Source organism: Haliotis cracherodii, unplaced genomic scaffold (assembly GCF_022045235.1).
Source record: "Haliotis cracherodii isolate W230 unplaced genomic scaffold, xgHalCrac1.p SCAF_4, whole genome shotgun sequence".
NCBI classification, from domain to species: Eukaryota; Metazoa; Mollusca; class Gastropoda; order Lepetellida; family Haliotidae; genus Haliotis; species Haliotis cracherodii.
In genome coordinates this window covers 73,274,686-73,292,868 of record NW_027266297.1, presented here as the reverse complement: position 1 = coordinate 73,292,868, position 18,183 = coordinate 73,274,686, and the positions used below count along the sequence as shown (strand labels likewise).

General features: G+C 42.0%; 1 protein-coding gene across 4 annotated transcripts in view; it reads right to left on the bottom strand.

Moving 5' to 3' along the window:
- The window catches only part of LOC139479814 (uncharacterized), a 34,498-nt gene that overhangs the window by 11,366 nt on the left and 4,949 nt on the right, over positions 1–18,183 (bottom strand). For 2 of the 4 annotated variants that reach the window (XM_071262697.1, XM_071262695.1), the window contains exons 2-5: positions 3,736–3,794; positions 2,148–2,338; positions 1,679–1,855; positions 603–1,240 (exon numbers count right to left, since the gene is read on the bottom strand). In XM_071262697.1, the coding sequence (XP_071118798.1) occupies positions 603–1,240; positions 1,679–1,855; positions 2,148–2,338; positions 3,736–3,743 (1,014 nt within the window). In that variant the 5' untranslated portion in view covers positions 3,744–3,794. Of the gene's footprint in view, positions 1–602; positions 1,241–1,678; positions 1,856–2,147; positions 2,339–3,735; positions 3,795–6,639; positions 6,736–18,183 lie in introns of those variants that run through there. The other 2 variants (XM_071262696.1, XM_071262698.1) reach the window with 2 other exon arrangements.

The window sequence follows — 18,183 nt, the reverse complement described above, 5'->3', positions numbered from 1 at the left end:
AAAAGGTATGTTTGGGATAACACTTTAATAGTTAAGCACAGATACTAGTACATTTTTGGGTGGAGCCCAAACCGGTATTAGAAACCCATACTCCATGTTCATGCATGGAATCCTCGGTGGCTGAATGGGTTAGATCGCTGACTTTGTGTGTTGGCGATTAGGTGCCTCATTCTGGGAGTGTTGGTTCGAATCCCGGATGGGACTCAAATCAAATGTACTTATATCTGTACATTTGTTACAGACCCGTGAAGATCCAGGGTATAATAGGTCTACAGCAACCTATACTTGCCGTGAAAGGCGACTATGCTAGTCGTAAGAGGCGACTAACGGGAGCGGGTGGTCAGGTTCGCAAACTTGGTTGATGCATGTCATCGATCCCAATTGCGTGGATTGATGCTCATGATGTCAGTCACTGGATTATTTACAGACCGCCGTCACATAGCTGTGAATATTGCCGAGTGCGGCATTAAACAAACAAGCAAACAAACAAACACACATTTGTTATATTTGACTACTTTCTAATTGGCCTTGTGTGTTCATTTAAATATCATTTGTACATTTGTCATATTTTGTACATTTCAAACAGAAAACTATTCAAATACCTGTTTCAATAAGGAGAAGAGATGTGTGAATGTGTCACAGAAGTGTGCTTTTTTCACCAGGGTCAATGATTCCTGTTTATTTATATAAGAGGCATTCTTGACTTCACTGCCGAAGACCAAGCCACTCTTCCGAACTAAACGCTTAGGAAACACTTGATGGTAATGTAGCATTGCTTTTAGAAGATCATGGGCTGCTGTGCACCTCTTTTCCTTGATTAAGTCTTCAATGCTCTCCTTTCTGGTCGCTGATATCTCAGTCAGTTTCTCCACTGTTTCCTCTGATCTGTCAGGGTTACACAGCAGGCAACTGAACAGCATGAGGTTGAGGATTCCAAGGTCAAACACATGATCCTGGTACTGACTCAGACTCTTCCAGATGTTCTCTTCGACTGCAGTTATTTCTTCAACGTTGACATTGTCCTCACTGGCATACACAAACTGTCGAAGACATGTCAAGACAACTTTCCTGATATGTTCGTCATCCAGTAAAAGAAACTTAGACATTTCAGCCATTTTAGATTGTGTTTTGAGTTTGTGGATTTTCTGTGACAGAATGCATTTTTTAATTTCATCTTGCAAATTAGGAGTTTGCCATTGAGAGATAAGTTTCTGTGTACTCCACTCGCCCATGGCAGGATCTGAAAGGATTGGACAATACATTTTAATAGCAGGAGGTATTAGGAGGAAGGGGGAAGGGGTACTTGTAAATTGTTTTAGGTCACTCACGATTAATAACACTAAATATATTTTCAATATTTGAAAGTTAACATTAAGTTAAACGTTAACTCCATAATGTATTCTATGTATTAAGCTGACAATATCAACTTTAATGTGTTATATCAGATACCTACATTAGGTATTAATCATTAATCAGACAAACCAAATCAAAAATATTCAAATGCCTAAACGAATCTTTTCCTGTTTGTCCCAATGGAATATTTAATACGTAAAATTTGATCGGATTTCCTGAGTATAAGTCTTGAGAATCTGTCGAAATTGATTACGTGCCCCCTAGCATTACCAAACATATATTTTCTGCTGCAGTTTGTTGTTTAAAGAGAAGAGTATGTACTTACTGGTCGAGTGTATGTGTCGTGCCCTTACTTGGTGTCCTCTAAAATCTTTGTGCTTCATTGTTTTTGCATTTACAAAATGTCCCCCGGGTTGTACGACTAGGGCAGGCTCCTCCTCGTTAACAGAGATTATGTCCGTCTCTGTTTTCAAGCTGTATGTACTTAGCGGGTCCAGTGATCCTGGAAATATTTTAGATGCCTTTTCTAGACCCCTGAGCAAGATAAGGATTTGCACTGGACTTGCACTGAGGTCAAAACCTATGACCAGGATGAAGTGAACGAAACTGATTATCTGTTACTCGCGCTTTAACCGAGGGTGTAGCATCACACATACATTGGAAACAATGGCTTGTTGTAACCAAAAAATGTCTATTAAAAGTGAATGTGATGTTTTACAGTTGTTCATGTGATTAGAGAGAAAACTGTGAATGTTTCTTAAGCATCCAAAAACCCATAATACGGGGATAAATACCTTCGTCTTCTTCTCCATCCTGTCCAACACATTTACGTAATGTTTGTTCTGATGGGCCAGTTACATCAGCAATGGTTTGTTCAGTCCAAGTATCATTTGCCTGTGAGACAAGTGGTGTGTAGTTATGACTGCGGACAGTGTTGTGTGGTTCTTGGGGTGGAAGGAATCTGACCCTAGATTTTGACAGCTTGCTGAAAATTCACAAGTGAATATTGTTCAAACTATCTTTTATATCTTGCCTCCTTGGTATGGTGAAGATAAACACATCCACGTCCACATCCACATCCACATCCACGTCCACATCTACGTCTGCGTCCACATCCACACTCATATCCACATCTATACACGTCCACATCCATATCAACATCAATACCCACATCCACATCCATGTCCATACCCACATCCACATCCACATCCACATTCTCATCCACATTCACGTCCACATGCACGTCTACATCCGTGTCAAAATCAACGTCCACGTCCACATCCACATCCACGTCCACATCCTTGTCCATATCCATATTCACATCCACACACACGTCCACATCCTCGACTACACTCACGTTCACGTTCACGTTCACGTCCACATCCACATTTACATCTACGTACACATCAACGTCAACATCCGCGTCCACATCCACATCTAGGTCCACGTCAAAATCTACATCCACATCTACATCCAGGTCCACGTCAACGTCTATATCAACATCCACGTCCACATCAATGTCCAAATCCACACCAACATCCACATCCTCATCCAGATCAACGTCCATATCAACGTCCACACTGACGTCCACTTCCACATCCACTACCACGTCTACATCCACGTCTACATCCACGTCTACGTTCATGTTCACGTCCGCACCCACATTAAAATCCTCATCTACACCCATGTCCACATCCATGTCAATATCCACGTCCACCTCCACGTCCATGTCCACGTCCATGTCCATATCCACGTACACGTCCACAATCACATCTACATTCTTGTCCATATGTATGTCCAAACGTACGCTAACGATCATGCACACTATCGCCTTAACACCACGCTACACCATGCGTACATCCACTTCCAGATTTACATCCACAACAACATACTGATTTTTGCGCTACAATAGTAGATATTTTATATTTCGCGAATGTTTTTGCATCGTTTAATATGATCTTCATATTTCTCCTGTATATGAGGAGATATCTACTCTGACATACTCTGATTTCATATTCTGTTCCCGTTAAGGTTTCCAGAAGAGTCATTTAAAAAAATGCGCACGTCATGAACAGATTTAGTGAATCATAAGTCAGATTAAAGGCGCATAAAGACAAAATGCATGCCCAAAACGATAAAAAAAAAGGACGGTAAAATACCTTATTTTGATAAATAAGAGTAGAAACATTGTTCAATATGCTGATAAATAAAGTTTGCCCTAGCCCCTGTATATCGAGCTGTAAAAATATGAATCAAGTCTGCATGTTTATATACTAAACAAAACCCTAATCATTGTCCCTAAATGTTTTGGTAGTAAATTCTTTTTCGCTTTTACATATACATAATCATTCAAAAAGTAATACCATGCAGTGAAATACATACGCTCCCATCTTTGACAGTGTGACAAGTCTTGACACCCACGTCCTCGGCTTGCAAGGAATCTACAAATGAAAAATTATATCTTTGTTTTAGAGAAGCAGTGATCAATGATAGAGACTTAAGTTTGCATTTATCATTCTATGAATTTGCCACTCCATTTCTGTTTGGACCATGTGTTTTCCAATGCAACAGATGAAAGCATGGATGTGCCTAGGTAACGTCAATGTTAGACGACGCGTTCATCTGAGGGCGTCCTCTGTAAACTGGAGCACAGGACAGGAGTTTCACCGTAATGCTGACGGACAGGACTTCACACTGTGTACAACCCTATGGGACGGAGATCATAGTACAAATATAGAAATCTCACCCGAGTGTCTTCAAAAGACACGAGGCTGAGATTTTATTTATCATCCTACATCATTCTTCAAACTTCTTCAGTTTGTAGACAGTAATAAGTCTTAAGTGTAAAAAGTACTGCTAACAGCCTTAGTAGCAGGGCTATTATTGGTGTCATTTGATTGTTACGTCATGGTAACCAATGATCACAATGGTCTGCAAAGCATTGCGATGCAATTTCATGGCAGCAATATCTACAATGTAGATATTGTTTGATGTCACCCAAGCCAAATCTCCTGTTGGAGCCAGTTTGGGATGATAAAGTGTAGCTGCAGGCTGATGTGAAAAATCGTAAAAGAACAACAAAAATAAACTAGTAGGCTCATATTGGAAGTGCCACGTTAAATCCAATGTTTTACTTCATCCGAGATCAGCTGTTGCTGTTTTAAGTTTTAAAGATGTATATTGAGTCAAATTCAAAACTTCACATTTCTAAAAGTAATCCCATATATGATATAAAACGGACAAATGTCCAAAGAAGGATTTTAATTAACGGTGGTAACCATAATCTGTTCCAAGCACCTGCGGTAGGTATTCGGTAATAACATCAACAGTTTAAATCATCCCAAGCACGAGAATCTGATGGCACACAAGTTCAGTAGCGTGTATGGCCACCATGTGCGTTTACAACTGCCACACAACGCTTCCGCATGGACCTTGTGATGCTTGTGAACACATGATTGGGAAGACGACGCCATTGTTGCTGTAAAATGGTGCCAGGATCTTGCAAATTCTGTGGTTGGTTCTGGAGAGTGCGCAGACTTCTGCCAAGAGCGTCTCAGACGTGTTCGATGGGATTGAGGTCGGGAGACCTTGACGGCCTGTCCATGATGCTGACTCCCGCTTTCTGAAGGAAATGTCAGAATTGCTGTGTGGGGTCTGGCATTGTCGTGTTGGAAGATCAAACCGGGTCCATGTGCTGCCATAAAAGGCAGAAGTTCCAGTACCTGGTTGCGGTAAGCAGCAGCGTTGAGGGTGCCACGGATGACAAGAAGCCTGGAACGTACATTGCCACAGAAAGCACCCCACACCACGACACTTCCGCCTCGAAACACTGCGCGTAACGTTCATGACGACGCCCCCACACCCTCGCCGTACAATCAGCAAATCGAAGATTAAATCGGGATTCATCACTGAAGACGACTTGATTCCAACTCCTCTGAGTCCATCGTAAGTGTCGCTGTGCCCACAATTGACGTTGATGTCTGTGTAATTGAGTCAGAATCGGCCCGCAGTATAGCCGTCGTGCTTGAAGGTGAGCAGTTCTCAGACGGTTTCGAACAGTTTGTGCACTCAGTGTACCCCTAAACAGTTCATTTCTGGTTGATGTAGCCTTCAAAAATCGGTTACGGAGGTGACGTAAGACAATCTGACGATCCTCTGCATGTGACGTCTCACGTGGTCGACCTGACCGAGGGCTATCAGAGGTGGTACCCGTTTGTTGTAGACGCGTCTGTAAATCATAAACAGTCCGTCGACTACAACCGCCAACCTTGCGACTTCAGCTACGGGCGTTCCCGTCTGCAACATGCCGATGGCACGTTCACGTTGCACATTTGAAAGGCGTGGCATGACAAATGGCCGTAAAGACTGTTGTTTTCTTGTGTATTTCTTTTTTGTTAATGACTGCTAACAAGTATGGCTGAAAACACGTGCGGTATTATGGCCACGTGACCAGTTGCACGTGAAAAAACACTTTTGCCACTATAGTGCTGTGCACATGATTTTGGTCGATTCACCTGCACAAAAACGGATGTTATCTGAAGACAATACGTGGCCATTACTGTTTAAATAGGGGGCACGGGTGGCCCAGTCGTTTAAGGCGGCGCGATTCGCTGTGCAGAGTTGCGTCCCTTGGGCACGCCAGAAACCTATGATTGTGGGTTCGAATCCCGGTTCGCCACGATTATGCTTCTAGGTTTGTCAGCACCATACCCGTGCTCGTGGGTTTCACCGAAGTGATAAACGTCTGAGACCTGCATCACTTCGGGCTTTCCTCCCACATTAAGCTGACACGCCGCGATATAACTGGAATTCTGTTAAAAGCGGCGTTAAACCCAACTCACTCACTCACTGTTTACATACACAATAAGGGCCCACAATGATAACTGGTCAAAATGTTAAAATTTTGGGATTGTGAAGTTTTTAATTTGGTTCAGTATACAGTGAACTAAGGTTATTACGAACTCAAAGGAACTACCAATTTTAGTTCGTTATAACCGTAATTCGTTATAAGCATATATACAGCATATCTTCAGCATATAGTCGGGACTAAAAAGTTACTTCGTTATATCCGTTAGTTCGTTATAAGCGTGGTCGTCGTTATAACCGTAGTTTACTGTATATACACTTAGGTTCCACTGGTCAAACGGGCTGTTTTTTCACGACGATTGGTCATAAAAAGAAGAAATGGTGTTTTATACTATCACAGTGTTATCCAGGATGATAAGAGAAACACATATTGATCCAACATGGCGATAAACGAAGTACGTATCATGGCTATATACTCACAGTACCTCCAAAGAACTGGAATGATCACTCTCCACTACAAACAATCCCTGTGTTCAAAGATATTTTACGTGAAGAAATTACACAGTGACGTTGACAATTTCCAAACACGTTATAAATAGCATAGAACAACCGCCACCACACACACACAAAATACAACCCCCCAAAGGTTCAACTGTGTAGCCTAAACGTTAACTCTTACATGGTATAGTGGACTTTTGAATCAACAAAGTCATTTTGTATTAATTTGAATAAGTTTGTCCCTTAATTTCTTAATATGCCATTTAACATTTTCTCAATCCCAAGAAAATACACACTGTGTTTTTATTTGTTTACATACTAGTAAACTCTCTCAGCAGTTAACGGGTGTATAGCGTATTCAGGCTATGAAACAGAGCGAGACGTGGTAGAGGATGACATGTATACAGTGTGTGCACCTCAGCCTTCAGAAAGTCATCTGTTGTGTTGGGTGACACAACAATAACCTCATGGGTCAACTAAGATCAATGATAGTCTACCTGCAGTGTTGGATGACAGTATGAGAGTCTAAACATGAGAGACTCTGACATGCATTTAGAAATTGTGTAGTTCATAAACATGCAGGTCCAAAAGGAACCTGCTGTACAGATAGATAGGTAAGTGAACTTGGTTTTCTTTATACAGGAGGAAAGTCGAAGTGATAGAGGTCTACGACATTTAACACGTTGGTGAAACCCACAGCATGTGGACGGTGCTGACAAACCTGGAAACATAATCAGAGAGAACCGGGATTCGAACTCATTGTGATAGGTTTATGGCACAGCGAAGTGCGGCACCTTAGAGGACTCTGTCTCTGGTGACCCGGGTATACAGTTGAAACCAGATAAGGTGGTTCAGCATGGACTGACAACAATCGAAATTGAGACTGACTGTTTTTTTAAGAACTGACGTATGCTGTTGGTTACAAGAGGGGTAGTCACGATATGGCTGAAATATTGCCAATGTCACTTAAAATTTTAACTCACTCACTACAAGAGGGGTAGACGACACGCTCTAACAGGTGTGATGATGTAATGGTATTTCCACGATGATACTATGTATGATGATGATGTAATGGTATTTCCACGATGATACTATGTATGATGATGATGTAATGGTATTTCCACGATGATACTATGTATGATGAGGATGTAATGGTATTTCCACGATGATACTTAAATAACTACACGTGGAAGGACTACCCGCCCACATATCCAGCAGCCTTTCTATTGTCAAGTGCACTCTTAGGGTCTTACAAAGCGTCAAACGTTCTTTCACAGAAAAAAGGGACATTGGTAGAACGAATATATACTTAGTGGTATATCGGCATTATGTTTAATTATGACTTGTCGGGTGCCATAAATGGTCGTGGTTAATTGGTTACGTCCTCATATATTCTGATCTCCGGGGGTCTTTGGGATAAATGTATACATTGTACACATACGATTTGTTTGTTTGTTGGTTACGCCTCACTCAGCAATGTTGCAGCTATTGTGAATCGGGAACATTTTGAGCCATCAAATTTTGGCTGGTAGCTAACAAAAGCTGTAACTGCGTCTGGAAAGTATAGTGACACCCTGGTGTGAGATTATCAAAGATGAAAGTTGCTTTGCACTTGTTACTTTTATAAGTGGGACGCGGCGTGGCGAAATGGGAACTTAGTGTCAGCCAGTGATATAAATACTTGTAATTGACTGAACTGAACTGAACTAGAGGTACAGCGTTGATACTTAAATATATATATATGTAGTGTTATTGAGAAAATGCGAAACATGTACCATCACGTGATGTCATTGCTGGTAGAAATGTACGTACGCGTGTCACAGGGGTATAAAACTGCACAGTAGCAATGTCAAACATCCACATTGTAAAAAACACACATTTGAAATACCAAGACGAACATCAGAACAACGTGAGCGAGCAATGGGGATGGTCCAGATGGGGGCCACGCGCACCCACGTTGCAAGAACCTTTGTCTGTTCCCGTGTTGCCGTTGGAAACATGTTTCAGGGTTTCAGACAGACTGGAAGGACATCGGACATGGTCAGGACAGGGAGACCACGGGTCTCTACGCCACAGGAAGACCGGTATCTGCGACCTCCGCAACCGCTTCCTCACAGTGACGCCATGGGCAGTGAATGCTTTGGATCGGTGGGTGAGCACACACACAGTGACCAAAAGATTTCGGGCAGCAGGTATGAGGTCTATAGACCGTTCAGAGGATAGATGTTGACGAATACGATTGGCTAATACAGTGCGACGGTGGCAGCGTCGGGATTTACACTGCGTGGTCTTAACGGACGTAAGCAGGTTCTGTTTGTTTAGAGTTGATGGCAGACATCGTTGTTACCTACGCAGAGGTGAACAGAGGTGCTGCGTTCAAGAAGTCGTTCCTTACGGTGGAGATGGCATTATGGTGTGGGGAGAATACTTTTAGACCGAACAACGCCACTCGTCGTTATGAGTGGAAACCTCAATGCGCAACGCAAAATAGATAACATGCTCCGTCCAGTAGTGCTGCCCTACCTCCAGCAACAGCCCCGAAGTGTTCTGTACCAACTGGACAACGCCAGGTTCCACACTTCTCCTTTCGTAGTGGACTTACTTGCCAACAACAACGTCAACGTCTTACCGTGGCCGGCATGTTCTCCTGACTTATCACTAATACAACACATCTATGACGTTTTGGACTGTCGAGTTACACCCACCACGTACAGACAAGAGTTGATACAAGCTCTACAAGATCCTCTTGCCACGTGACTTCAGACACAGAGTCTTTGCATGTATGGAGGCACGGGATGGCCAGTCTTTGCTGTATGGAGGCACGGGGTCGCCAGTCTTTGCATGTATGGAGGCACGGGGTGGCCAGTCTTTGCATGTATGGAGGCACGTGGTGGCCAGTCTTTGCATGTATGGAGGCACGTGGTGGCCAGTCTTTGCATGTATGGAGGCACGGGGTGGCCAAATTCGGTATTAAAATGACAGATTTTGTGTCTTTGACCACTTTCCCTGTTTGAATGAATTGCAGTTAAAATCTGAACAACTGAATTTTCAACTTCCACTGATTTTGTTTGCCTGGTGTACAATATGTAAACAGAGCTCCAGATAAGCTGCGTATCTGCGTGAAATACGCATCAGAAATGCAGAAATACGCAGTAAAATATAATCCAAGCGTATCAAATACGCAACGAACATTACAGATACGCTACAAAAAATAAAACTTGTGCGTATCATCAAAATATTGTGAAGTAACCCTGCGTATTCGATTACCAAATCAGCAACTTATTTTGAATTATAAACGGGCATTCCGTCAACCTTGCCAAACTCCACGATGACAGTTACATCTTGATCATTTGCCATCACACTTTCTTGTGGAAGTATTCGTGGTATTTTTGAGTCCTATAAAGCTCTCGAACCCCCACGACACCAGTTTGCAGGGACTAGATGAATAGTGTTTTTAAATATTTAACTTAAATACCCACATCTGTAAAAACTAGTGGGTAACAGAAATTTGAATACGCAGATTGAATTACTGATACCCAATGATTTTAAAATGCATGGGTAAAATACCCACAACACCAAAAGCTTATCTGGAGCTCTGTGTAAACACAAATTGTCAAGTTTGAGTTATTCAATACTTTGTGGAATTGTTGGTTTATTAAATATACTTTACCTCAAACTATTGTTATTTTCAGTTTATTAAAGTCTCTTCAATCTGGTGTAAAGTTTCTTTTGCCGTTCAGTTTACATTGATTTGGTTGTTTGCTCTATCAGATTTTGTTTTGTAATAGTGAATTTAGAATTCTTCTAATTTTCCTAAATATCTTGACCAATATTTAATGTTTTCGAAAAATTAACCTTAAGACTCCGTTTATCATAATACTTATTAATAGAATCTAACAATTGTTTGCAAGTGTATATTTGTAGTCATAAGAACTGCATCAAGGGAGTTATTTATGTGTAGCTGGCGTCTATCTGGACTACTCCGTGTTATGTGAACAACTTGACGATGTGGCAGATTAGTGAACTTTCCTGACTCCTGAGGACACTGAGAGACAATGTGCAATCAAGGAAACAGAATGTTACGGATTATGCATTTAATCAGGTACTGTCTGGTCTGGCAAACTGTGGAGGTGAATAAAAGAAATATGCCTCCTTACATTTTGCGTTTGTTGTGGTTTACCCTAGTTACTGCGTCATAAAACTATAGTCAGTGTTGAGGTTTACCCTAGTTACTGCGTCATAAAACTATAGTCAGTGTTGAGGTTTACCCGAGTAACTGCGTCCTAAAACTATAGTCAGTGTTGAGGTTTACCCGAGTAACTGCGTCCTAAAACTATAGTGAGTGTCTGTCACTCGCAATTTTCGCAGTGCTCCAACTCGCATTTTTTTGCAGATTTATAGCTTTATGACGGCGGTCTGTAAATACTCGAGTCTGGAGCAAACAATCCAGTGATTGATATCACGAGCATCGATCCACGCAGTTGGGATACGATGACGTGCATCAACCAAGTCAGCGGGCCTGACCATCCAATCCCGTTAGTCGCCTCTTACGACTAGCAAAGTATGGGTTGCTGAAGACCTATTCTACCCCGGATCTTCACTGGCAGCTGCATGTTTGAAGTAACCATAGAACGTCAAGGCCAGAGAATACCCAGTCTCAATTATCCGACTAAACAGTTTCCAATTGGCGTAACGGGCAAAATAGCGATGAAAATAATTATTATAAGATTTATCACTGAAAATCGGTGATGACACAGGGTGTTCGCGAAAAGGGTCAGCATGTCCTGCCAAAACATCAGACAATAAAGATTCTGCTGCTTGTAAGTAACGAAAAGGGTTAAAAGAAATATATTCCTTGGATATACCTAACACTTCTTAACGTGCATAGCTAGCACCCGTGTATTCTCGGTAATGACATTAGACAACAATGTCCTTACTTGGAAGACAACACTTTCCGAGAACGATGAAAAGCGAAAATTTATGTTTATGAATTATTAGCCCCCTGTGGTATATGAATACGTTTCTGTGTCGAATGACCATAAATTGTTGACACATATAGCATGATACAGGATTGTATGTAGGTTCCACTTCTTATTTGTGACGGTGCCACCGGTTGGGCATTTCGCGAACACCTGGTATCATCACAATTTGATAGCGATTCATCAATACATGTTGATGATATAGTCTCAGTCGTACAGTGGATTTTGCTTTGAACAGAGTTTTCTTATAATTATCCTATATTTTTTCAAATGCTCGTATGGCTAGTTGGGAAAGGAAGGAACAGACCCCTTGTGTACACATAAGTGTATTGTGTTGACATAAGTTTAATGCAAAGAAATAACTGTAATGATTGCAATAAATTTGTCAATTACAAGCCTAGTTTAACATGTCCTGAAAGATATGAGGTATTATCATATAATGGGTAGGTTTCTCGGCAGGATAAAGCCAACGGATAAAAACGATATCCGTTGGGGTCATATGCGGATAGAGATGCAAATATCAAAGGTCAAGTAAGGACTACTTTCACTGTTTATAAACAAATATGGCGTCGCCCTCGTCATTCGGCGATCGAGTCAGAATTAACCATCGGGAATCTGGATAAACTACAGGTATAATTGCTGTCATTATCAAAAGAACAGTCTAATATACTGAAAATCAGTGTCTAACTGTGACGTAGCTAAGGCATTTGATAAGTTTTGGCAACTTTGGAGATATAAATTTCGACACAATTTTGCGAGTGCACGAGGCCTAGCCAAGCGGGATCAGTTGCCATATCTGTGCTTGTAGACCTCTGCGGCTTGAAACCTACTCCACAAATTAAAATAGTTGGATTTGGCTGAAATATGTTTGAATTGTTACCTTGTTTCGTTTTGTCGTTGTGTGTACATCTGACTACACTTCTTAACGTTATGGCAGGACAGACCGACTGTCAACAACGTCTGACCGTGGCCGTGACGTCTCATAGACTAGGGTTAGAGTAGCTTCCCTTTGACAAAGGGCAGTTACTCTAGTGGACAGACCGATGGATTGCCGCGAAAGGCAATTAAAAACAACTGTTGTTTTGCGTATATGTTGCTTCGCCACGCATAAGAAATAGATTTCAGTTGGAACTATATTGGCTACTGTCACTGTCCGACTTACTCATCACTTACCCTCTGACGTAATAGATATTAATGCGCGCATTCCAGGAAAACTCGCAATGTTTCCTTTTTGTGTGTGAGAGAGGGAAAGCGATTTTGAAGCACAGAATTAAAGAATGACATTATATGATAAAGAGGTTATCACGCCAATGCTCGCTAAATACAATGTTTATTCCTAATGCAGGATATTTACCATCCCCAAACACACTCGCGTGATAACCTCCATTTATCATTCACAGTTTGTGATCTGGGCTCTTCAGTGATGGGAAAAACAACGTTTGGCAAAGGGGTTCAGTTACCAAGTGGACGTGTCGCTATTTTTGTATCATCTCGGAAATCCCACTACCTGAGTCATTACACGCGTCATATGTGCTCCTTTCTTGGTGTCTGTCACGGTTCAAGGAGATGACAGGCTACCACCTGAGTCAATGTGATTTTGCATGCTTACTCACATACTCAGAAATTTCAAACGAGTCCCTGTAAAACTCCATTTTGTGTATGTTGTGGTCTGCCAAAGTAACTGCGTCATGAAACTATTATGAATGTGTGTCACTCGCAATTTTCGCAGTGCTTTCCAGCTCGAATTTTTTTCAAGATTTATAGCTATAGGCTGGCGATCTGTAAATACTCGTGTCGTCGATTGTACACAGTATCAGTTTAAACATTGTGCTTCTGTGTGTAAAGCGATGTCAGTGTATTTGTTTAACTTGTTTAACAGTGTTGGTGTATGACAACCACGGTGTATATAACTCCTCACAGTGTTGGTGTATGACAACCACGGTGTATATAACTCCTCACAGTGTTGGTGTGTGACAACCACGGTGTATATAACTCCACAGAGTTGTTGGTGTATGACAACCAAAGTGTATATAACTCCACGCGGTGTTGGTGTATGACAACCAAAGTGTATATAACTCCACGCGGTGTTGGGGTGTGACAACCTAGGTGTATATAACTCCACACAGTGCTGGTGTGTGACAACCAAGGTGTATATAACTCCTCACAGTGTTGGTCTGTGACAACCTAGGTGTATATAACTCCTCACAGTGTTGGTGTGTTACAACTAAGGTGTATATAACTCCTCACAGTGTTGGTCTGTGACAACCTAGGTGTATATAACTCCACACAGTGCTGGTGTGTGACAACCTAGGTGTATATAACTCCTTACAGTGTTGGTCTGTGACAACCTAGGTGTATATAACTCCACACAGTTGTGGGGTGTGACAACCTAGGTGGATATAACTCCACACAGTGCTGGTGTGTGACAACCAAGGTGTATATAACTCCTCACAGTGTTGGTCTGTGACAACCAAGGTGTATATAACTCCACACAGTTGTGGGGTGTGACACCTCAGGTGGTAGTTAATGTGGCAAGAGAAGTTTGCCCGCACATGACGTCGTTTGCATGAAGTATTAAAGTGTAATCCTAACTGTTCAGTCGTATTTTAACTGAATGACGGCTAAGTATCCTGTTTCTCCAGTCTATGTGTATCGTGCAGGCGAGATTATTTTCCTTCCTTAAACAGCAGAACAGTTGCGGTCAGTACGTATGTCCTAAATACTCCGGGCACCCACTCATAACAAGTTAAACAAATACACTGACATCGCTTTACACACAGAAGCACAATGTTTAAACTGATATTGTGAAAGGTCTGAGTGAGTGAGTGCTTTTAGCAATATTCCGGCAAAATCGCGGTGGTGACGCTAGAAATAGGATTCACGGGGTTTAGCCATCTGGGAATCGATCCCTCGTGATAAGCCAACGCTTAAACATCTAGGCCACCCGCCGCCAATATAGGGATAAGAAGGAAACATATATATGCTACGAGTATTACGAACATGCAAGCACGACTTTACACCAACAGCAATTACAAATATACACACTGAACATTAAACATTGCGTACGGGTATACAATGTGTGAGGTTATCTGCTGGACCAGGTATCAATGGTCGGCGATTACACCGTGTCAACGTTCTCAAAGCTGGGTGAAACTAGTGGATAGTTAGGGGAATCCCCTTTCATTCCAATGAGGAAGAAGGTTCTGATTGGTGCTTCTCTGGTGTCAGTGAGGACAAGTGTATCGCATCTTGGTGCTGGTTTAATCTTGTCGCAAACCCGTTGTGAAATAACTGATTAATAGGCTGAAATGTATTTATATACCATTGTGCAGATAAGATGTTATGCAGTAGGTTACACATCAACCCGAGTCGATGTGAAGAATACAGCCCTGCCCCGACTGAGGATTAGCTGGATGGAGCGTGGGATCACAGAGAGGATCCTCGGGAGACTTAGCGGATCGGCTCAGAGCACAAAGTAGCTACCTATGTGCATGAGCGTCAGTGCAAGCATTTTGCATGTTAACTGTACAGTTGAATGCACCTTAATTTTACAATCATAATTAACGCGTAATCATAAATTCTTTACTTAAACCTTCTTAAATATATAACCAATATAACCATTGCAACTAAATACAAAATAGTTTTTACTGCAGTAGACAGACACACAAAGGTGTTTATTCATGTTTCAATCGTAGATAGACTTAAAATGCAAACAAGAAAACGCCTACGTGTATGATCGCAATATCTACAACTCAAGGCACAGCCATTTATGAGACAACAACAAAAATTAATAAATACATAAACAAGGCACTTTATTGAAACTAAAACAGCTAAATATACACAATATACTGAAATACTGTGATATTTGTTTGTTGTTTTATGCCTCACTCAGCGATACTCCAGCTATATGACGGCGGTCTGTAAATAATCGAGTCTGGACCAGACAAATCCAGTTATTTACATCATGACCATCGATCTCCGCCAATGGGACACGATGACATGCATCAACCAAGTCAGCGAGCCTGACCACCTGATCCTGTTAGTCGCCTCTTACAGCAAGTATGGGTTGAGGAAACTACATATACATCTTGAGGCACTGATACAGGGGTTACAATAAGATCATTCAGTCAAGAAAAGGTTCCTCATCTTCAACAATATTTTTCAAATATGATGACTGACGATCTGTCATAGCATACGTGTCCTATCTACGCTTTCTTCTTGCAAACTATGTCTTTCACTTCTAAACCTCCTAAGCTATTTATTTGAACATCCACTCCGGATCCACAATAAAGTCATAATTCCTGTTCGTTTGTAACATGATATTTCCATCGTTAGTTTAATGTCTTATATATATATATATATATATATATATATATATATATATATATATATATATATATATATATATATATATATATATATATATATATATATATATATATCTGCCCATTTCCTCTTCACAACACAATGTCCATAGTTTTGTTTGTGTTTACCTTCACATCAAATTTCAGAACATATATTTATCGATCCCCTGGACGCGTCATATAAAAAGACTTTAAGATATGGGAACGTGTTGTTACCCTGCCTGGAGCGCGGCATGGGGATAAACGAGGTCTGGTCGCGGCATGGTATCTCAGTGGACGAGCACTAAGAAACCGGCATTAGTCCGGACTAGTACATGCAGCCACACACGTACGCGCACGCACATCGCTCTATGATCGAAATATTCGTAAAGGACACGTTAAATCCTATTTCACGAAATGTCCTTCACATAATTATGTAGATACCTCTGATTTAATATTCAAAGAATTCATTATGGAACAAGAGCAATTATGTTTGGCTGGTATCCTTTCTTGTCCCGACAGTGCAAACATCCACTAGGTCAGTGCATTTACATGTAAAAAGCAAACCTATGAAAATGAAATTTTATTAATCTTGTATGTGGCTTTGTACACAAATTGAGCGACAAATTCCTTTCACGTTGTACTGATGTTAATTTAAAACATGGGCGTTAGAGACACAGAGCACAAGAGGCTGACACTGTCTCTAGGCACGGTGTCGATGGTTGTACTCTGAGACTGACACTGTCTCTAGGCACGGTGTCGATGGTTGTACACTGAGGCTGATATTGTCTCTAGGCACGGTGTCGATGGTTGTACACTGAGACTGACACTTTCTCTAGGCACGGTGTCGATTTTTGTACACAAAGACCGACACTGTCTCCATGCACGGTATCGATGGTTGTACACAAAGACTGACACTTTCTCTGGGCACGGTGTCGATGGTTGTACACAAAGACCGACACTGTCTCTAGGCACGGTGTCGATGGTTGTACACAAAGATCGAAACTGTCTCTAAGCACGGTGTCGATGGTTGTACACAAAGACCGACACTGTCTCTAGGCACGGTGTCGATGGTTGTACACTGAGACTGCCACTGTCTCTAAGCACGGTGTCGATGGTTGTACACTAAGACTGACACTGTCTCTAGGCACGATGTCGATGGTTGTACACTGAGACTGCTACTGTCTCTAGGCACGGTGTCGATGGTTGTACACTGAGGCTGCTATTGTCTCTAGGCACGATGTCGATGGTTGTACACTGAGACTGACACTTTCTCTAGGCACGGTGTCGATGGTTGTACACAAAGACCGACACTGTCTCCAGGCACGGTGTCGATGGTTGTACACAAAGACTGACACTTTCTCTGGGCACGGTGTCGATGGTTGTACACAAAGACCGACACTTTCTCTAGGCACGGTGTCGATGGTTGTACACAAAGATCGAAACTGTCTCTAAGCACGGTGTCGATGGTTGTACACAAAGACCGACACTGTCTCTAGGCACGGTGTCGATGGTTGTACTTTGAGACTGACACTTTCGCTAGGCAGGGTGTCGATGGTTGTACACAAAGACAGACGCTGTCTCTAGGCACGGTGTCGATGGTTGTACACTAAGACTGACGCTGTCACTAGGCACGGTGTCGATGGTTGTACTCTGAGACTGACACTTTCGCTAGGCAGGGTGTCGATGGTTGTACACTAAGACTGACGCTGTCTCTTGGCACGGTGTCGATGGTTGTACACTAAGAATGACGCTGTCTCTAGGCACGGTGTCGATGGTTGTACACACAGACTGCCACTGTCTCTAGGCACGGTGTCGATGGTTGTACACACAGACTGCCACTGTCTCTAGGCACGGTGTCGATGGTTGTACACACAGACTGCCACTGTGTCTAGGCACGGTGTCGTTGGTTGTACACACAGACTGCCACTGTCTCTAGGCACGGTGTCGATGTTTGTACACACAGAATGACGCTGTCTCTAGGCACGGTCTCGATCATGGTACACTAAGACTGCGGTGAAGTGTAGTAGTTACATGTCACATCAATTTTACAAGTTCTAAGTTATGTTAATACTTGCTATACAAGTATTCAGAGACATGAGTCACGCTTACTCTACTTGAACAGCTCGTTCCGCCGCATTCACTACTGAATACATACCGGGACGCTTTTCACCAGTCAACGGTCCGTGCTACGAAGCTCTTTG